The sequence below is a fragment of the Erithacus rubecula genome (assembly GCF_903797595.1).
Source record: "Erithacus rubecula genome assembly, chromosome: 10".
In the NCBI taxonomy this organism is placed as follows: domain Eukaryota; kingdom Metazoa; phylum Chordata; class Aves; order Passeriformes; family Muscicapidae; genus Erithacus; species Erithacus rubecula.
Genome location: NC_136662.1, coordinates 9,025,632 through 9,048,929, shown reverse-complemented (window position 1 = coordinate 9,048,929; position 23,298 = coordinate 9,025,632). Strand labels below are relative to the sequence as shown.

General features: G+C 38.9%; 1 protein-coding gene across 1 annotated transcript in view; it reads right to left on the bottom strand.

The window, feature by feature from the left end:
- Positions 1-22,644, bottom strand: part of CDC14A (cell division cycle 14A) — a 47,200-nt gene extending 24,556 nt beyond the window's left edge. Inside the window, 5 exon segments of the mRNA XM_079313733.1 lie at positions 4,000-4,079; positions 6,349-6,441; positions 11,895-11,970; positions 21,886-21,976; positions 22,394-22,644. Of these exon segments, the coding sequence (XP_079169859.1) occupies positions 4,000-4,079; positions 6,349-6,441; positions 11,895-11,970; positions 21,886-21,976; positions 22,394-22,499 (446 nt within the window). The 5' untranslated portion in view covers positions 22,500-22,644.
- Positions 22,645-23,298: the final 654 nt, after the last annotated feature.

Genomic DNA, 23,298 nt, shown 5'->3' with positions numbered 1-23,298 from the left:
TGGTAGTGTCATATTGCAGGCAGACCAATCTAAGAAAGCTTTTGAATTATTGGATTATTAAAACACACTTAACCATAATTTTTTTGAATGGGAACTCTGATGTGTGTATAAACATTCTATATCCAAACCCAACGGAGTAATTTTTAAAATTATTCTCATTACTTTGAATAAGCAGAATATATAAAAACAAATAAAAATTTTACAGACAATATGTTTTTGACAGATAATGGATTTTCATTATTAGTTTGATCATCACATTATAACAGATCCTTTCTGCATGAAAGCATTTTAGCAAACAAAAAGGTCTTGTGAGCAAAAAAAATTAAGTGCCCAATGGGCACAGGTACATAGTATAGAGGGTTTAAAAGCTGTACCAGTTTTGTGGAGGGGCTGACAGAAATAAAATCCCAACCAATGCAAACCACAAAATTAAATATTTAGATAAATATGAACAGAAGATATGATTGTAGCAGACAGGTTCTATATTAAATGTTATTTTGCTGTAAGAAGAATATAACTTTCTTTTATTTGTATGTATATAATTACTTCTTTAACCAATAAGGCACCTAATAGTGCCGTTCATAAAAACTATGCTGGGGGAAAAAGCCACATAATCCCCAATCCATTAATAATTAATACAAAATTCTATGAAAGAGGGAGGGAGGATGGTGAAGCTGACCTAGTTGCACAATTCCAGGTGTACAGGATTCTCAGCTCCAGTTCCCAGGGCCAGCTGTTAGTAGTGACCTGCACAGATGCTGGCAGCTACCATGCATTGCCTCCATCACTCATGCCTCTAACGCCTCATTTTCTCTGATGTGCACCCTACCATTAAAGGAGGTTGCTGGCCACATGCTTCATTACAGTATTCTTACAGTCTTTTATGCCCACATGAATAGCCACCTTACTTTTCAAACAGTGACAGAACTCTGTTCACTTCCAAAATGAGAAAAAAAGTGAATATTTCTAGGAGATACAGATTTAGTATGAATGTGAGCTGGCATTACAGAGCTGCATACCCCACATCCGATTTCACAGTTGTAGTAGCTGACCTCAATACTACATAATGCCTTCCCTGCCACCAAACTAGCTAAACACTGTTAGTAACAAAGCAGTTTGTTTCCCCAGCACTTGCCAATGAAGAAACAAATCACAGAAGCTATAAACTAAAATCCATCTCTGAAATGCATGCCATTATTTTAGAGACTGAACATAATAATATTAAAACATATTTACTTTTTCGATGATACAGAGAGTTTGTGGTAAAAATCTGAAACTCTGCTTCTCAGTAAGCAACTGGTATTCAAGACAATTTTAATTGGTGTTAGAACTGTTTTTTAAATGGAAGAAGATAGATGGAGAAGATAGATTATAAGATCTTCAAAAGACTAGAGCGTCACCAAGTGACAGTGAATCAGCCAAAAATAAGACAAAAGTGTCTCAAAGACAGCAGTGCCTTATCCTGCCAAGTTATCTTTAGCTTTTCTATTATAAAAACAAAACAAAATAAATTCCCATGAATTTTGTAAGAGGAGTGATTTGATTTCTTTCTACCCTGAACTGCATTTGCTGAAGCTCTCTTTAAATGAAATAGCAGCTGAAGACCTAAGCCGATTAGGGCTTTTTGAGGTCACCGAGCTACATGAAAGTAGATCAGATTCAGTGATCACTTCATGTAAACCTACCTCAGTATCCCACAAACAATCTGACAATGCTGCAGCTTCTCCCTATTCGGTTTTCTTCTTTTTTTTTCAAATAGAGGACACTTCAGGTATCAAATTAACAAATTTGTTAAATAGTCCAGTTGTAACACTTAACTGATCATTGCTCACTGATAAACTCTTAAAACTATTCAAACAGAGATGATCTATACCACAGAACTTATGTAATATCTAAAGCTGCAAGAATAAATTCAAGTCAACAAATACTGAATAGCAAAGATTAGTATTTCCAAATTATTTTCTTTATAGAATTTAAATATTAGGAAAGAGATAATACATTTAGGTTACGTCTTGAAAAGTCTCAAAGGCTTTGAAATACCAGGGAGGATGATTAAATTCTCTTTCCTATTTCTAGCTAATCTATATGGCCCCACTGCAGACCCTCATCAGATGTCCTTTGCTGATTCTAGAGTAGCTAGAATATTGGAATAAAATTTCATTACTTCAAACTCACAAGGTTTGCCATTGAATAATCAATTAACATGTAATAGGAAATTGTTTTGTGTCATTTGTTACTGTGGTCCCAATCAGTCTCACAAGAAATCACAGAGACAATTACTTTCATTAGTCCCTTCCCAGTCAAGCAGAAACAGCATTTTCTTATTATTGCTACTTTTGTCAACATCAGTATTGTAAGGAATTAGTTGCAAGGCAAGAATCTACAGCCTCTGACTGGAGCAAACAGGGTCCTGTGGGACTGTTCTGGAAACACACTATTCTTCCCAAGTCTTCCATCTTACAATTTTGGTACCTGACAAGTAAGTTTCTTCACTTTGTCAAAACCAAGACACATCAATTTACTACAATCCCAAACAGTACATTTCTTTAATTGGTCAGCAAGATACAGCTATTCAGCTATGGGCCTGATGAGATGTGTCCCAGGGTCCTGAGGAAACTGGCTGAGGGTGATATAAAGCCACTCTCCATCATATTTGAAGAGTCGTAAGTGCCAGGCCCAGGCCCCAGTGACTGGAAAAAGGGAAACATCATTCCTATTTTTAAAAACAGGTAAAAAGGGAAAGTCAAGAGACCTGCAGGCAGGTGAGCACCACCTCTGTACCTCAGAAGATCATGGAGCAGATCCTCATGGAAACAATGCCAAGGCACATGCAAAACATTGTTTAATGTAGATCATGAGCCCTGTATCTTATACAGAATTTAGAGATGTTAAAAAAACCTGATACATTTAAAATAACTGTTGTTTTTTAATACATTATGCCAAGTATCTTTCATAATTAGCTAAAAAAATGGACACCAGTAGCTCAGTAAACCTGTTGGGCTCTAGAGAGCTATCAGTTACCAAGTCAGTGTATAAATTCTCTGTCAATAAGACCTATCACTGATTTAATACCTTTTTTAAAAAAGTAGCTGATGGTTTAAGATTTTGTAGTCAAACTAGTCTTGACATAAAATCCACCAGCCCAGCAGTTTATATTGCATCTGGCTTCTGTGCCAAGCATGAGAAGAGAGGATCTGATCTCCCTTTGCTGAGTGGTTGAAGAATCAGAGGAATTTGATACAGACAAGGAAGGTCTACATTTACAAATGCACTGGCCAACAGTAAACACTACTTAGAAAAAAAAGCTGATTCCCCTAAAAGAGAGGATATTGACCTTCTTGCAGTTGTCTTTCATTGCCAGTGTTTGCATAAGAATACCATGAGCTATTCTCATTCAGAATGCATAAAGGCATTTCACAGTCCCATCATAAAACATATCTGCAAGTCTCTCTATTAGATAGGCATGACAGCTAAAATTTCTTAGATTCAAGCCTCAATGTGACTTTAGTTTCTACCAATCTGTCTTTATTCTCTGCACTATCTGTAACTCACTGAAAACATTCCATAACCTTAATAACAGTACACATTCTCTAAAATAGATAAACTACAACAGCATGAAACTTCCTTCAGTCCTCTAAGTCTCACTAGCTAGAGACTAGGTAATTCCAAATATTTGAATGGCTTGCAAATAGTCAAAAATGAAGTACCATGAAGAAAAGGTTTAAATGCTAAATCACAAACATGCTAAGAACTACTTTCAAAACCTGACAGTTTGCTAGACTGAGTCTTACTTAAGACTTGTATCAATCTAAATGATTTATTATTCCCACAAACAGCAAGTAATTACACAAGGTGTAAAAAATATTTTTTCTGGAGATTAGTCATTTCCATACAATACCTATATCAGATATGAAACACCTTTTAGGAAGGCAATCTAAACCCCAATTTTTAGCAAATTTCAAAACAGAGAAGGTAGCCTCATTTCTTGTGTTCACATACCTAAATGGAAGATATGGTGGGTTAGATCCAGATAAAAGTGTCCTGTAAGCTTCTTCTGGTGTTTTCTTCAAGTATATAACCTAAAAGGGATGGGGGAAGAACAAAAAATAAATAAAAAAATCAGCCCTGAGCCTCTAACCAGATAGTAACTTCCTCCAGCACACTAAACTCATAAGAATGCATGTTATACTCCTTCATGACCAATTCCTGTGACATATACAGACCAGAAAAGACATACCTACACAAAGAAAAGATTCAGGTATCAACAGAAGTCATCAAAAACTTTGTTTTGTGTTAATTCCTTACTATAAAAAAAGAAAATTGGAAAAAAAGCCACTGCTGCAACTGAGAGACTTTAATGTTGCATGAATTACTGTAAAATAGTTTACATTTAAAGCCTAAATTCTTGCTTGTAGACAAAAGATCCTTAGAGCATAGTTTAGAAAACTTCAGGAAAAACATGAGTTCCCATATAATCTAGGAATTGTGAATCTGAAGCAGGGGCAAATTTGTACCACGTTTTCCCAATAGGGAAATAGGTTTTATTTGGCAGAAGTTGTGGCCCTCTAAAGCTGTATCTGCTCAAAGACATGCATACATGACACTTGGAACTAAAACCTGGTCATTGTCTGTCCACACAGCTCATAAAGGCTTGTAATAAAGACACCAAGAAGAAACAGAAAAAAATATTAAGAGTGCAAAGAAAAAGAAGAGAGGTAGAGGGAAAGAAACACTGAACAAGGTCCTGAAAAAAATCAAAAGTTATCACGGATGTCAAGAGCAAAGCAATAACTGAAGGAGGAAGGATAATGAAATGAAGAAGAAAACATTACAGTACATCTTCAGCACATAAAAAGTAGTGAATTCCATTAATAAAAATCAAGGAGACATTTTCTGACTCATCTGTATCAATGAAAAGTCAGCAACCAAACCTTAGCTTTAGTTTTAATCTAATATGAAGAATCTTCAGAGTGCTTTCATTCTGCAACATACACAAATTTTAAAAACCCTAACAACACAAAAAGCCCATTCTGAATAGTTTGGATAAACTGAACTGGTATCTAAAAAACAATGTAAAAGATTAAAAAAATTACTTTATAGATAGTAACTATTCTCTTGAGGGGTTGTTTTTTATTACAAGGAACAAGGTTTTCTTCCCTTTCCCACCGTCACTGTTGTAACACTTACCATGAGGTACTGCTACTTATAAAACCCAGATTCAGTAAATATTGAGCATTTAACTTTTCCTTTCCCTAACATTTTCATTTTTATGTTCTCCACCTTTTGAGTGATGATGTGGTTGAAAGTCCCCACTGTTGGGTCATTACACAGGCAAATAATGTAGCAATACTTGGCACAATGCATATGCTGTCAAGAAAACTCTTATTTTCTAAAAAGCTTACAGAACAAAAAGAGAATCAGTATTTTCCAAGTCCACCTTACACAGTTTTCCACAGTATTTCAAATGCAATTTGGATTCTTGTTTTTCCCACCTGCACCTGACATTTACAAACTACAAGTATACAGAATAGATCCCCTCTAGAGCTGCTTAGATTACCAGCAAACCACCCCTTCATGTTTCAAGTAAGGCTGAAATATCAAATTAAAATTTTTAAATTAGGAGAAAACATTCCTGCAAGCAAATAACTGGACATGCCATAATAGTTTGCTACTACCTAGACTTTTGCTGCACAAAAACTATGAAGTTAAGAACTTAACAGCTTTCCTCTCTCACTACATTACAGAAATCTAATAAAAGATATCACCAGCAAAATACACACTCAGAGGAATCATGAGAAAGAAATATGTCCAGTCCATCTGCTACCTATAAAGAAAAGGAGCCAGGACATATAAACCAAACCTCCTCAATTAACTTTCAAACACTAGCAGAGCTGTAGCACACTGTCTATTATTCTGGGTAGGCTATGAAAACTAAATGAGAAAGAAAATCAATTCAAGAATCACTATGCCTCTAGTTTAGTAACTTTAAGAAGGCTGTGGGAAAAATCTTTTCTCCTTCCCAGTCTGAATCTCATAAATAAGATGAGAAGCAATTCATCCTAACATAGTCAATTAGAGGCAAGTGATTTGGATTTTCAACATTCAAGAAAATGGTATCCTATGGAAAAACATGCAGAGGATCTGCCAAAGCCACTGCCAGTGTGGTAAAACAAATGGAGTTAAGGGGTGACGACCAGGTGTCCCTAAAATTCATACAAGAGAGTTTGCAAAGACAGCTTAGACATAAATGAAATGACCATCCTCCCTAAAGGAGCACCCCCTGAGAAGCCATTTTACACACAATCTCTTAAGGAAGGTTAAAGTATCCAGGTGAGCAGAAATACTTACAGCATATGCACCTATTAAAAATGCTGCATTTGCTCGCTTCCGCTGATCAAAACTGGTGTAATACACAATCTTCTTTCTTGATAGACTGAAATACTGTTTAAAAGAAAATAATGTGCTTTAAAAATACTTTAGCAGAATCACTTTTCAAAAACTGAAAAACAGATTTGTTCAGAGAAATTAATAGAAATTTTCTATCAAGAGGTTCTTAGAATTAAAGGAGAAAAAAGTTACTGATGCTCTGAAAAATCCTCTTGTATCACAGAAAAATAAGAGTGCAGGGAATTAGCCACTGTTTCTGAACAGATCTTTTGGTTAGCTGTACAAAAACATGCTATAAAGTGGAGCTGAATCAAAATCTTCAACATAAAAAACTGGATGTTTCTCCCCCCAAAGCTTAAATATTTGAAACACTTGCTTATGAACACTGATTAAAGACATGGAAATTTTCAAACTAAAACATCCTCCTGTATGTTAAACCTCTTTAGCACATAATTCTGTGGAGAAAACAAAAGAAAAACTCAAGCAATCAACTTTCACAGTAATTTCTAAGTTAAACACTTCCATCTATACTATTTTAAAATCGGGTGATGGGACATCTTTAGAAATCGTCAACAGCAAGAATCTACTTAAAAAGGTAAAAAAGAAGAAAAAGAAATGATTGTATAAGAGAAAAGCCTGAAGAAAAGGCAAAGATAAAACTAGTAACACTTGCAATTCTTGTTTCTTTATGAAGAAAAGAAGCCTGTGTCAGAATCCTGGGGACAAACCTCCCATTGAAAACAAAATCAACAAGCACCAGAAAAGAACAATAATGACAAGCTGCGGCAAAACTATTTAAAGCCAGAAAGAAACATTATTGTCACTTAAAAATGGCAAGTTGAACAATTTACTGCATTAGTAATTTTTGAAACTTCCATTATACTCTACTGCACCACTGCCCCACTGTTTTCCAGAACAATTCTTACAACACTTCTACAGTTTTGAGGAAGTCATCAACAGATATACTAGATTCTGCTTCTAAATATTTGAAGTATTTTTCTATTTTTAGAAGTTGCATGTTCTATAAAATGCCCTAATACCAGTGCTGTTACCCAACTTCAGGCATTTAACTCTTGACACTGTTGGCATTTTGAAAAGGAAGATAATCTGCTGCAGAATAGTGTTTTATTTGTAGTGCCAACTGTATTTCACTTCCAGAAATCTGTCTATGTCCACTTTCATCTCAAAACTTACTGCAAATTTTAGAAATTTTAACCACAGAATCAATATTTCCCAAAAACCAAACAGCCAATCAATTCAAGAGAAAACTGATGTAGGTACCACAGTGAGTTTCTTGTTCCCACCTCCCAGAGGAACAGCATCTTTAGCTGCAGTTCCAACTGCACCTTCCAGTCTGGTCTTGCAAGGCACAACTTCCAGAGGTGGAAAAGGAATGAGAGTTAATGCAATTGAGGGTAAATAAGACTGCAATTCCTGAAATAGCTGGTTGCTGTGGATTGGAAGAGGTTGTATCCTGAAGCCAACAGCAACATCTCTCTCAGTGTATATGCAAACATACAAAGCACAAGTCGTTACTTAATTAGGGAAGCATTCAATTACTATTAAAACTTGACAAAATGAATCCCAGTACTTGAAGATTCCTCCCTTCTTCCCCCTCCTCAATTTTTTAATTTTAGTGTTCTCTAACTGCAATTCCACCCATGATGTGTAGGTGGGATAAGATTACAGTAGTTATGCAACAGTGACAGAACTTCAATTATAACTTATTGACTACAACTTATTTTAAAGCAAAGTTCTTTGCAGCAGTTTACAGTTCACCTAAAATACTATTTTAAACTGCAAAGCTAGCTAGTGAGAAGTAAGTTCTAGTAGTAAGACCATATTTCTTATTTTATAGAATGGATCTTTTAATCATATGGGTGTATCAAGTAATTCCAATTTTGAGACACTTTTGTACCCAAAGGAGCCATAACCTGAAGTTTCCAGATTATTTATATGAAAACAATGGATCAGTTTTATTGCATAATTTTCAAAATTTCAGTGTTTAATCCTTGTTATATGAAATATTTAAATGTTTTGAATCCTGACAAAAGTTTTAACATAAAATTGAAAGCAGACAGTAATGCCTTACAGCATAGCAAGAAGTAGAACACAGCAGCACAATTTAAGTCTTCACAAGCTTATGAAGAACTGTTTTTATTTGCACACTGGTAACAGAAAATTAAGTTTTACAGTCAGGTGTTTGCTGAAGTGTCAATGCACTGCATCTGTTAACACTAATGTGTAATTTGTCAACTCAGTGCACTTGCATTATCAAAACTAAGCAGCATGATCTATTTTAAAAAAATACTGATTTTCTGACCATATTTAATAAGTTACATCTACTCCTCTGGCCAGGTTCAATAATGAGCTTTCCCAATAGTTCTGGGAAGTTACTGTTTTTACAGCTCCAGAGCTCCACCTGAATGGATTCGGGCTTTAGCTCCCTTAGGCACAGCACAGCTCTGAAGAACCACGATTGTTCCAACAAGGACTTTTTCAATACAGTCATCTAGGGAGTAACTATAGTTACAGATAACACAGTTGCCAATAATCTCTCTTTTCCACAACAAAACTAAGTTACACACATTATGAGGCACTGAAGATATTCTTTACCAGTGAGAAAATTTTATCAGTTTCACACATCATTAAAAGATAAATTTTAACAGTATAACTTAGTGTCTGTCAAGATACATCCCAGAGGAACATACTGAAAGAATCTTGTGAATTAAAAGCAGAGGTTACACAGAAAGTGTACTGGGTTTTGCTTTTGGTAATAAAACTAATTAATAAAGGGTATGAGATGGTTACAGAATATTTACTTTCACCATGAGATTACATATTTTCTTTTTTAAAAGTTTCCTGTAGATCTCAAGAGATATTTACTTGCAGAGAATTTATGACAGGATTAGAAAGTGCAGTGGTGGACAAAAAAAAGTGCTTAACCAACCAAGTATACCAAATCATCTGTGATTAGGCACTGTGAATGTTTCAGGGTCCCAAAAGTGTTGCAGTATGGCAATAGCAACCATCCCATGAAAATCTGCAGTCTTTTACCTCCTGTGATCAAACAACTCCTGCAGCTGGTCACAGGGCCCCCACCCTTAAGGCAAGGGTCCTTAGTCCAGTCTGAAACACTCACCCCAGGCTGCTCACACATCACCTGGTGCCACAGCAGAATTACCAAGCTTTTGCTGCTGTAGGGCAGGTAAGTCACAGGTCATGAATGACCTTGCAAATACCTTGGTTCAGGCCCCAGAACTCCTCTTGGGGACATGTGTGACTATAGACACAAGAGGATGAGGTGCAGAAATGGTGCTGAATTCTCACCTGGGGAAGCAGAGCAGCAGTGACTGTAGCCAGGCCTGCAGTCCCCAGCAGCTGCACTCCTCTGAGGCATGTACACACATGCACAGGCTTCAGCCCCGGGTCTCACAAGCCTACTTACCTCCTTCAGATGGCATCTAAATTAGAGTGTGGCACAGATTTTAACTACTAGAAGAGCAAAGCTTCCATCAGCAGTAGTGCCCAGCCCCAGGGATAGTGCCTATCAGCCACACTGGAGCCCATCCATATGAAAATTTCTGTACTACTTTGGCAGTGCCCCAAGCTTTAGCTGTTTGATTCCAGGTATTACTTTCCAGTGGTTGCACTATCAGGTTACTTTTCTCTCTTATTATTAGGAGTTTAATTTAACCTATTTGGAATCAGCCTCTGGCAAGCCAGCAGCAACAAACTGCACTTTCTCCCAGTGGAGACCTCTCTGTTCTGCTCCTGGCCAGCTCTACCCTTCACTCAACATTGCAAGTACATTCACTCTTCTCAAAAAAATAGAGAAGTTACATTAAAATTGACAATACACTTAGCTAAACCAACCTTGCAAATACCAAGGTTAATAGTTCAGTTCCAATTTAGCTCCCTTGCTTTCTTCCCCATCACAACATTCAATCTTCATCACCATGCTTACAAGACACTTCTGATGATTAGCTTGCCTCATTCAATTAACATGGTGATGGTCTTAGAACAAGGAAAAAGACTGCAGACACATTCCTGTTTAATACTGAACCATTAAAAAAACCCCCTGAGATATTTATTAGTTGCATACCTATTTTCTGGGTGAAAATCTTGGTACCTAGGTTCAAAATTGAAGGCATACAGCAATATATGAGACTGTATTAAGGTCCCAAACTGATCACAGTCACAATCCAAATCTGGAAGAGACAGAACTAATCTCTCTAGCTGCCATGGGCACAGTGAAGTTAGAATAGTAGGTTTATTACTGGTTCTTCTCTGGAGCAACTGCTTCACAGAGCAAGCATTCTCCAATTTTTAATAATGCAAATATAAGGACACAAACAGCAGAATTAAGGTAAAAAATAGATTCCTACTGAGTAAGAATCATTGGTGTTTGTGAATCATGTGTTTGAATGGGACAGTGGTACTGCAAAATAAGGTGATAATGTATTTATAAGGTGCCTACCATTATCAAATGGCAAATCCAACTTTTTCCCAATATGAGCTCAGGCATTCAAAACTATAAATAGTAGAATTTAACTTTTTATCTTTATAAGTACCTTTTTAAAACAAGAAGCAATGTAGATTTTCACTAGAAGCACTTCTTTTTTTCAAGAAATTTGCAGTAACTCTACAAGCCCCTCAATTTGCACAACCTCTACTTAAGAATTCATGGAATTCAGCATACCCCTGAAAGCAGCAGGTAGCATGAATCAACTTAAAGATTTCATTTGTGCCCCTATAAATAATGTAATTTTCAATAAAGGGACCCTCTTGAAAGTGGCCAAAGCAATCACATATATTGTCCCATTTTCCCCTTCTGTCAGTAACAGGTCTAATAATTCATATGATAAAGATTTTAAATCTGTAATATTTAGAGAAGGGTCTTCTCCTCACTATTTGCCCACAAGTTACATTAATCAGCATTTTGGAATTAAAACATCAGTTTCATTTCTTGCAGTTGACAGATTTTCTATATATGCTGCAAATCACTTCCTCACAATTATCTGGAGAAAGTGAAGCCTGCAGCTGTACATATGCTCAGAGGGTCTGGCTGGGATGGAGCTGGGATTTAGGCAAAGCAGCCAGTGTGATGCTGTGATTTAGATTTGTCATCAAAACTGTGTTGATAACACACCCATGTTTTATCCACTCCCAAGCAGTGCTCTCAGAGTCCCAAGGCCTTCTGCCCCCATCCCCTTTTCCATTGAAACTTACTTTACACAGTGGGATTTCAGGACCCACCTTTTGTTGCTTGAGTTTTGGGGTTTTTTTTTTGTTGCTGTTTTTTCAGTTATTCAGACCAGAATGCACACTTTATTAGCTACAAACCTGTGACACAATCAGCAGCTACTGTTACTACTGTCATGAAAGTGTTAGTTGGCAATAACCATCTAGCTAGTAAGCACCTAACAACCACTTTCAAACAGGCTAATTTTATTTCAATTTGAAAATATAAAAATATAGGAACATTGTTTTTAAACAAAGCTTACCTTTAATTTCTTATTTAGTTTACAGCAGTATCTATATAACATTGCCAAATTTAAAGGTCCAAAATCTCCATAGAAACTAGGAAAAAAAACAAAACAGTATTATTTATACAAAACAACTAAGCAAATTTCAACATGCATTCTGTTGATAATTGAAGCTGGAAATCAAGGATACTGGATAGCCCATACAAATGGAACAACAGGTAAGTCCTTTATTGATTAATTAAAAAGGATAATAGTAACAATTAATTTAAACTTATTTGTAGCTTCAGTTTAAGATAGTCCAGTAACTACTTTTTCCATTATATACACATATAAACTACAGAATTATTTTCTTCATCCCATGATAATCCTGTCAGGTTTTGGCCAAAACCACAGAGTGAAGAACTTGGAGACATGATATACATTTCAACCATGCTGATGTCATCCTAAAGATTCTACAACTGCTTTAAATGAGAATATATCATTACCTACTATCAAGAATAAGCTAAATAGAACTTCTTATACGTGACAAAATTTATTTAATAACATCTAGTCTTGATCTCTGTCTGAAGTTTAAGCTCATTTCTTTATATCCCTTCTTTCACTATTCCAGAGATTAGATATTACATACAGACTTTACATCTAATTATGTTTCCTTTTGTCCCCCAAATCCTCTTCCCTCTAGGCTGTTCTTCCAAGTTATTATTTATCTCATGTTCTAAATACCAAGTTCTCATTGTTCTTGTTTCTCTTTTTTACATTTTTAAACTGTGTTACCTTTGAACAACAATGTCTGGCCTGAAGGTAAGAGCTAGTAGCAGTAATCTGTACAGGAAAATTATTGCACAACAGTTCCTTGCAGTGATTCACAGTGCTCTTCCTAGCAAACCCTCTATAAAGGCACCTTCACAAATAACAGCAGCCTGTATGCAAGCAACTTACAGCAAGCTCTTCTAGAGCTCCCTCTCCATGAATTGTGCAAAACTGGTCCAAATTTAAGATGCAAACTTCTTCCAGTAATTCTCCTGTTGTGCATAAAAATCTTAATCTTGATGGCCTATGCAAATTTGTTGAAGCACCTTATGAATTACAGTGAAAATGGACTACTACTTCAGATAACTGCTTTAATCTGATTTACCTTAAGCCTTTTTGATAAAAGAAACAGGAAGCTTCTTGCCTACTGACACACAAAACAAGTCATCGGCATCTGAATGCATTCTATTTGGGGAATCACAAAGGAAAAAGCTGTTCTGGACTTACAATCTTTGAAGGAGTAAAAAGCTACTGAAATTACATGATAGAATAGATGGCAGTACTTATCAAGCTTTCTCTCCCCTGGCAAAGGGTTTATTTTTCAGGAAAAGGAATTAGATTCCAGTTGAACATAAAAAGAAAACCTCCACTTTGAGGTCAATCAAACACTGGGAAGCAATTGGACAGTGAGGCTGTAAAGTCACAACCAAATTATACCAGGATGTGAACAACCTGTTCTTGCTCTGAGCCCTTGGGTGGGTATTACCTTCTGCAGAGGTGCTTTCTGCTTCACCCATTCTGCACAGACACAAAAACAAATTAGGAGTGCTGCTTCTTGTTTAGTGCTTATATCATTATTGATATCATTCTTCCTACATTCTCTCAAACAATAAAGCCAAGAGCAGTGTAAAAAGAGACTATCACATTAGTTTGATCACTCTCTAAGACCAGCAGCCTTCGTGTCACCCCAATCCCATTTCAGTATCATCTACTTCACAATATCATGTAACAACACAAGTGTTGGTTGAGATTCAGTTCAGCACAAAACATTATGATGTAATTACAGGAGCTAATTAGCTGGCAAAAAGACCAAGCTGTCCAACTACCAGAACTTAATTTGCAGGTTGGACAGAAATTAACTAAACCAAGAAAAAACCTGCAGCCCCAGGAAAGCAGGGTTTAACTTCATCATCTTCTCCTAGGTAAGTCTGCCAGATATGGCCAACAGTTATTTCTAAAACAAAACCCTCCTCAACAGTTTTTCATACAGATGAAATAAAAACATTCTAAGGACAAGTATGAGTTAAGACAAACAAGAAATTTAAACTGGAGCTACAACAACTGGAGTGAATGTAGCTCCTAAGAAGCCATTTGGCTTTCTAACATCTCCTCCCATACAGCTGCACTAACACATGAATCAAATACCCCCACCCTATCTTACTCCATCAATTTTAGAGCATTCTTTCACTTAAATACAAGATAGAAGAGTAAAACTTATGATATTATTTTGGAAAAATACCTTTTAAAGTATTGTGAAAAAATATGGAATGGGATAGTTACTATAATACAGAATACTTGCAAAAAAAACATTGTGAGCAAAATATCAGAAAGATATAACTGAATACACAATTCATCTAAAGAACTGAAGAAGCACAGCCATACTTTATGATAAGATTTATTATAATTAATTTGCTAGAAGTACAATCAGTATGAAGTCATACATTCACTTCTACTTTTCCACATGATTAAATTTGAACATCACTGTAGGAAAAGCACATGAAAATCAATTTACAAACTTATCCACAAGACAAATTACTATTTTGGTGGGTATAAGGATAAAATATATTTGAGTCTATCCAGGAAGTAATTGGCTTTCTACAAAATGAAGCTATTCAGCTTCTCTCAGCCCTCAAGTTAAAGATTTCACAATCCTTGACTATTTCTCCATCACTAAGAATCATCAATAATCCTGTGCTTCTCTTAACACACTGGAGTAAGGGGTAGAAGTATCTCTGTTGAAGACTCTGGTACTACCCCTATTTGTCTATGCTGCAGAAACAAGATACTTCTCAGATCCAAAAGCAACCAAAGGAAAGGCACTTTCAGCCCCTGCTGCATCAGCACTACTACCCATACACAAAACCACTGCCAATTCCCAAGTTATTTCCCTACCACCATAGAGGCAGTATAAACCACCTACTGCCTTTGCTGATAAAACATTGTGGTTCGGATGTAAGGCAGAAAATTAAAATAATGGATGTAACATAACCTTTCTCCATTTTATACCTCTAAATTGGAGTAAGTTAATTATCCTTTCTTTGATGGGGCTGAGTGAAACAAGTGCTTTACAAATCTTCAAATCAAAAGAGCTCTTTGAAAGACAATACAAGGCTCTGTAGTGAAGTCAATGAACTCGGATGTACAAAATCTTTTTTCAATTTACATCCCTAGACCTAAATACAGTTTCTGACATGTTTAAGCAGAAGGGTTTAATCCTATGCACCCCCATTACTTTTTCTACAAAATGCCATTTTTATACTTGAATTAGTGACACTTGATCCTGATTCACCCAAAGGATTTTCATCTTAAGACCAGAATTTTAAATAAATGTAAGTGGAACATGGGAAATGGGTGAGGCATAGGGAATGGGGATGAAATGACACACCAAGCCATGAGCTGAATAAAGTATTTTATCTGGCAAAAACTGAAGATCAATGTAAGAAAAGTCAAATAGTCACTGATAAGAATTCATCCAATGTTACTTTACTGCCATCTCTTTACATCTCTAAGATGTTTTAACAAAGCATTTAAATACAGTAAGAGAAACTGGAATGCTTCTGAAGCTTAAGCCTTTTAAGAGAGACAGTCATCTAGAGGTGAAAACCAGAGGAACAGAAGGTAGGTATGCTATTAATTAACATATAATTATATTTTGTTTTAATCAAGTACCTAGATGATACCTTAAATTATTCTTCCCCCTCATCCCATGGAGACTTGCTATCCTTATGCTTCTCAAACCAAGTAGCAAAACCCCAGAATATAACAGCTGAACATTTAAATGCTCTGCTTCACAAATTCTATCATGATACCACCTGGAAGCAACAGTGGAAGTTTCTGGTATCCGTTTTGTCCTTAGGATAGACTTCTAGAACCATTTCTTCCTTTCTGTAATTTGTTGCACTATAATATCTGAGGCATTTGCTGTACTGTACCACAGGAATAGTCATCCCCTTACAAAGGCCAGCCCACTGCTCTGCTCTGTCATGCAAACAGTTACTGTAAATCCTACAGGGAATTCATGGTGAAGGAAATGCAGCCCACATCCCTTTAGAAAGAAGTCTTTCCCAACTGCAATTCCATGGGATGCCACATGAAGGTACCACGAGTCAGTTCAAGCCTGAACCAGCACTTCTGAATGCAAACATCACTTTTTATTAAGCATTTAAATATCTCTGACCCTTGTGCTGGAGAAAAATGATAAACATATTTTCCATCCTGAATGATTAGATGGTGCCATTCAGTGAAGGAATACTATACCTAGGAGACTTTTAATCACAGTGTGCTGAAGTCCCTTTCTGTGGTGCTGCCCTCCAGCCTCTCACTCCTCAGCCTGCCCCTACATCCAGGTGCAGAATCTGGCACTTGCCCTTGTGGAATTTCAACCAGTTGGTGATTGTCCATCTCTCTAATTTGTTAAGGTCCATATTAACCTCAGTCAATCAGGCCAAGATATCATCTTTCAAAGATTAAATGCATCACTTATACTTTACTCCAGATGCCTGATACTTTTTCCCTACAGAGCAGTAGTTTTATACTGCCATTTACTTCCCATCAGGGCAGGTATGATGTTTCTTGTTTGCCACCTTATTCAGTCACTGGTTTAGTAACTTGAAAACAGAGGCACCATTTAATAAGTGCAATCATTTTCTGGAGTACATATCCCAGAACTGGAGCACAAGCACTCATTAAAGTATGAAGTTTACCTTCTTAAAGACTTCTAATAATATCAAGCCATTTTCCTGCCAAAACAGGAGCCCTCCCAGTAAGCAATTAATTAAGTCAAATGATAAAACCTGAGAACCTGGAGAAATAACAAAAATACAGCTTCCTAACTGCAAAATTTGGCTGATTTTTCAGCATTTTACAAATGTCCAGTTTCCTATTAAACTCAAGCAATGAGACTGAATCACAATAAGAGAAACATTCTTCTCTTGCTTCTCCCTCCTCCTTCCTACACAGGAACCTTCACATTACTACCCTCTAAGAGCCTTACTGCATCTGTTTTGAGCCTGGCCATTAAACAGTTCAAGGCCCAGGTGCTGCAGAAGAGGCCATCTGACTATTCAGCTACTTGCTTCAAATTGTAAACTGAACCTTTCTCACATGAAACAAAGTCTCTGGATGACAGAGGATCAGTCTGCACATTCATTACAACCTAACTGCTGGTTGGGAAATCTTACCTATTCAGGCTTTTTTCTCCAGCTCCAATTTTCTAAAGTGTTTCTCCTCTCCACTTCTCAAGCTCATGAAAAAAGGTAAGCACTGTTTTTATACTCCAGAATTCAGTAACACGTGATTTGTTAGCAGCTTTCTTAATTGGGCTGAGACAAAATTCCTAATGCTTAATGCTACTTAGGGATTGTGTGCTTCTGAACTAAGGGTGATACAGCAAATATAACCCTGGAAATATCTGAAGGTAGGAATAATGCAGAGGCTCTGAATTATGCAAACCCCCCCCCCCCCCAGCTATTACATCCATTTCTTCTTGGAAGTTCTAAGTCCTCCTCAAGATCCTGATTCTTCAAAACCCAACAACTCATAGATCTAAGTCATAGATAATTAAAATAGTAATTCCAGATACACAAATATACATTTTTTTTTAATCCAGTACTCCTTGATATCAAAAACAAATTAACAATGAAGAAGTTCTCCCATAAAAAGCTGCCCTGTAGAAGAACTTTCAGGTCATATCAGAAGCCTTGCTCCCTTTGGGGAAGAAGTGATCTTGACAGAGGCCAAGATGCACATAAGGGATTTCCCAGACAAGCCACATTCCCATCCAACATAAAACTGGAGCTTAGAAAGCTGCTGTTTTATCCTGCTACCTTTTTACTCCAAACAAAAGAAAAAGCTCCTCAATACTACTGGCAAATGTTTTTACCTTTTACTTACCAAAAAAAAAAAAAAAAAAAAGACAGACATGGTAAAGCAATGTATAAAATTAAGTTGGGGAATTTCCCTGTTTTAATTATGGACTTAATCCCTCTAAGTTATCTTGGTCATCCAATTGTCAAGGTTGAGTCTTCAAAATTACTGGTGAGAACAAGGAAATCCTGCTTTCTGTGTGAAGTGACAGCTCTGATTGTTGTAACAAGGCTAGGTTTAAGTTTTCTTTTTCCTTAAGCCACAGAAAGATTGAGAAGTTCAGGTTTTCTATGCCAGTATCTTTACTGGAGAGCCACAGAAAAGCAGCATTTAACCAAAGCAAAACCAGATAGGCTAACCCTTACTCTTCTCACAGGACAGACAAACTGCTACTGTGCATATACACATGCAATAGAAGAAACACTACTCATTTAATACTGTTGTAGCTAACCACTTGAGAGTCTTGCTCTAATGCTACATAATTGAAGCAGCTCTCATGAAGACTGCGGTGAAATGGCAAGTAACATACCACAGTTTGAAAGAATATTTCAGGGTAAAGCATGATTTATAGAGACTATCATATTTACTACTTCTACAGCTGCTTACACCATGTCAGAGATTAGATCTGCAAAAGCTGTTTATACAAGAGATCCAAAGTCAGAACAAATGACTGAATAAAACCATTATGGTTTATGAACGCTGTCATTATAATTCATCAGCAAGAGATTCCTGTTTCATATTATTTAAATTCTGACTTTGTTTGAGAAAACTACTCAGAAATAAAAAGGACATTAAAAGTTGCTTTGATAAAACTGTGTGAAAGCCAAGTTAACCAGTCAAGTGTAGTATTCTCAACCTGGATCTGCTTACTGGAAGGTGAAACGTGAAAGACTCTATTCTTAGAGAATAAAAAGCTTCTTACCAGTGCCTAACTCATTAACTGAGGCCTTGCCAAGGCAAGATTTGTCTATTTGCCAAAAGACAATTTTTATCAAGAAGGATTGTTTCTCATTAATTCCATTTTTCTGAAGCAATAGTTACCTGTATTAGACTAGCCTGAAAGACACTGTTCCCTTGTAAGTAGAGCAGACTTTCTCAGGAGGAACCTCAGAGTTTCAGAAAGACTCTGAGAAAATCTTACAGAAACACAAGTATCAAGGAAGAGATTTCAGGATTGTATTATGCCATTAAGGCTTCTTGTTCTCTTAACTGAGACATTTGTATATAATGTCTCTGGCATAATAGGTTCAAGGTTAAATTGCAGCACATTTAACAAAAATGGTGACAGTTCCAGTAGCAAGTTCCTAGTCAGCCAGCATTTGGGATAGGCTTAAATGGTTTTAAGAAAGTCTTTATTATCTTTTTAATGCAAATGTTTAAATTAAGACAGTATTATGAAGTCATCAAAACAGTTGAAAACTTCCAGTGAGAACTGAAGGCTAAAGTGCCCAAGATTACATAACCACACTTTGTGTATAATTAAGTGATAAATCATGTGACAAGCTACAGGGGCAAGTCAACCCCAAAATTCCCAAATCATCACATCTAGCATTACAGGTCTTCTGCTTAATATATGGGGTATAATACTAATATAAAAATTGCTTCCTTATGTCTCTTCAGGAGTAGTGGGGGAAAAAAGAAGCAAGGCAGCGAATTTTTAAGTACTATATGATCCAGTAACAGGCTCTCTGTAATCAGGCAACTCCAAACCTACATATTCATAGGGTTTTCAGATCAGATACTGCTTCAGTGAAGCAAAATGACACCTCTGTAAAGTCAGCCAAATAAAATTCTGTAACAAGCTAACAGAATAAGAGCCAAAAGAAAAGCAGTTTACTTCCAAACACAATGAAGTACCTTTGTCTTGTCACTACAATGATGCACCTAAGCTAAGTTAAATCAACATACAATTGTATTAATATAATTACTTTCATACCTCACAGGTGCTGAGAATTTCATGCCTGAGCAGACACCTCCTATCCCCACTCCTTGGAACTCTCTGAACAAGTCATTTGATTAAAAAGGAAAAGTGGCTGTGGAATTCTGACCACAAGAACCACCCAAGCAGGCTATTTCCATGAAGAAAGACTCTGCAAACACTGTTCTGAACTACTGCATTTCAAAACTCACTTCCAAATATTTATTTTGCTATCAGGCAACAAATACTTCTAATCACTTTCTCGGAAAGAAGACTGCATTTCTGAGGAAGTGAGGAGACCATCTGATCTGCTGTACTAAAGTTTCACTCTAGTACTACTTACAGACAAGCCCTGTCAGGCCCCCACTTCATGTGCAGCCTGGGAAACACAAAGTACTCATGTCAAGCTTGTTGAGGAGCATAAGGGAAGCTTAGTAAAAGTAGTACTTCCCCAAGAACTGAGTCTTGCATTCTATTCCTCAATTTACCTCCAGCCTTCCAAATTCTGCATGATATTAAAAATATACATAACATGGTAACCCCACTGACACCTGCTTTTACACCCATGAGACCATATAAACTTCCTTGGATATGAGAGGGCAAAAAAAAAAAAATTAGTATCGGGCATAGGTTTATTACCAAATATTGTGTACCTTGATAGGGATAGGTGCTGCAATACAAATACCAGGGGAAAGTTTACCAATGATATGTAAAAGGTTATTGCACAATTCCCTGGTAGCACCTGGTAACTGTCACTTATTTTGATATCACATTTTAGCATTTTATGAGCACAAAAGGGTATCAGATGGTATCAGATACAGGACAACAACTCTAAAATGGGCCAACAGATTAGGAACCATCAATTCAGAACATACAGCAGGAGTGTTCAAAGTCTTCAGAGGTGCCCTAGAAGATAAAGGAAACTTTACTTCCTTCCATTACCTGGTAATTATATCAGGTATCAGGTTACACCCTCATATGTAATTAACACTGAGTTAAGGAACATACCTACAGAATTTCCTCTGCATGTTAAAGAAAATTTTTCCTCACCCCCCCCCTCAAATTTCTCAGTATTTTTTTTTTTTTTTTTTAATATGACACTGTCCTTACACAAATATCTCAGTTACAGGCCTTGGTTAATAGAACCATATGTAACTAACAGTACAGAACTGCTTCCCCTTCCTAGCCACAAGATCAAATGCCACTAAGATTCCTACACACTTCCTAAAAGCACATGAAGAAGTAAAACATAATACTGATGTCTGGAAGAGATACAGGTTTCCTTTTTAAAGCAAATGGAACACTTTCATATCACACAAATTGCTCAGGACGTTCCCCAGTTGAGTTCTGCTTTCAATATTAGGTCAACCCTCCCTTAGGATATTCCGAAGGTCCCTTCAAACCAAAATTCCTTAATGATAATTTAAAAAATTACTCCTAACTCAAGCAGCCTACTACAAAAGTCAACTTAGAGAAAGCACCACAGTGGACTCCAGCAGAAGACACATAGGTTAAGATAAGAAAACACGTTGAAAAGATATCCTGAAACTATAAACTGTGCATAGAAAGTAAGCTAAAAACCAAGGAATATTGGTTTACATCTTCACAGAAGCAGTACTGGCCACTGGAGAAATGAGGGAAGAACGGCTGATGTTCACAATTGCTTCAAACCATTTGGAAAGCAAGTTATACTTAAAATAGGAACACATTTTTTGTTTCACTTCTGCTGCAGCACACCCCGTGTCAAGCAGATAGGTATATATCATTACACAGCAAACAGTTGATTTAGGAATGCAGTTCAGCCACAGCACAGAGTTATTACTTTATTTGTTTAATTTTTTTTTTGTCCTTAAATAGTATCTACAACTGTAATTAGTTTTTTTACCTTCTATGTTAAGTCAGTGTCTTACAAACATGAACCTTTTCCTTTTTAAACAAATCTTACAAGGCTCAGGTATCTTTCTTTGAGCTCAATTTAGCCATTTAACTGGCTTTACAGTTGTTTTTATGGTTTTTTTTTTTTACGAGTCACCTTGTTAAACTAGTTTCAGCTAATAAATAAATACATTGGGAGAAACTTTATGTTCAAATTCTATGCAAGTAACTCAATGGGGCAAAAACATTCTACAGAATGTATCAGTGTGTCGGGAAGACTGATCAGGTGATCACTTTAAATACGCAAGCCACAACACTTACTTTTCATAGACCAGTTCCTCATCAGTACAGAAGTAGTGGGTATTTACGGTACTTTTCGGTTTAGCTCGTAAAGTAGCGAAGTACAAGCGATCTGAAAGACAGATTAGAGGCACATTGTCGGCCAGCGAAGGCGGGCGGCCGCCGCCCCGGGGCACGCCTGTCACCGCGGGGCGGAAGAGGCTCCGCCGCTCCTATTTCTGCTGCGTGAGTGGCGGGGAGCGCCCGGAGCGCTCCGCCCGCGGGCCCTGCCCCAGCCCCAGCCCCGACCCGCGCCCCCGGCCGGGCTCCGACCCAGCGAGCGGCGCACAGCAACAGGTGCGGGCCCGCGCCTCGCCCGGCTGCGCGGGGAAAGCAGCGCCGGGGGCCGCGGAGCCGCCGGGCGAGGGGGCCGAGCCGGGCACGCAGCAAAGCCGGGGGAGGGAGGCAGAGAAGCCAGCGGGTTTCCTCTCTGGGGGAAGGCTCCGGGACCCCGCGGGCAGGGATGGGGCGGCTCCCGCCCCGCTCTCACCTTTCACGAACTCCGAGGCTCCCCCCAGCACTTCGGAGGCGGCTGCCGTCGGCTCCATCTTAAAGAGGGCGCGGAGCAGCGAGGCGCGGGGCGACTCCGAGCTCATGGCGCTCCGGGGCAGCGCCGGCGGGGCCGGGGCGCGCTCGCAGGGACGCGACCCGCCGCCCGGAGGGGCCGCCCGCCAGGGCCCACGGTGCTGCGAGCACGGCGGCCGCAGCCCGCATAGGAGCGGGAGCGGAGCCCACAACGAGCCCTGGGACACGGCGGGCAAGCGCCCGCAGGGACTCCGGCTCCACCCCGCCCCCAGCCAGGAGACGCCCCCGGATAAAGCGGCAGCGGGCGGTTACCAGGCGACCGGCGGCGCTCCGGCAACCGCGTTACGGAGCCTTTGTGTCGCCCTGCCCAGGGCTGACGCTGCGAGTGACCGGCCCCCGGCGCTCCCCCCGCTCCCCGGCCCAGCAGCGCCCGGGCTCCGGCAGGCAGCGACCCTGAGCCCGGCACCGCCCCGCCCTCCGCCCCGCCTGTCCGGGCGGCGCCGCCGTGCCCCGCCGCACTGGGGCTGTTTTTCCCCGCCCGGGGGCGGCCCGTGGCAGAGCGCCCCACGGGCACCAAGCGGGTGTCCGTACCGCTCGGAGCGGGGCTGAGCCGGAGCGCTCCGGGCGGGGTCGGGCGGAGCGGCGCGGCCACCTCAGGCACGGGGAAACCAGCGGAGCGCCCTTTGCTCTACCTGGGACACCCTTTGTGGTGACAGACAAGCCGGCTGACCAATCAGAGACCGCCCTGCTACGCCTGCAGCCAATGAACTGGCGGCACTGCGGGGAGCGCCCCGCCCCAGGCCCCCCGCGGCCGCCGCTTCCCGCCCGGGCGGTGCCGGCCGCCCTCGGCCGCGGGGCCGCGGAGCCGCT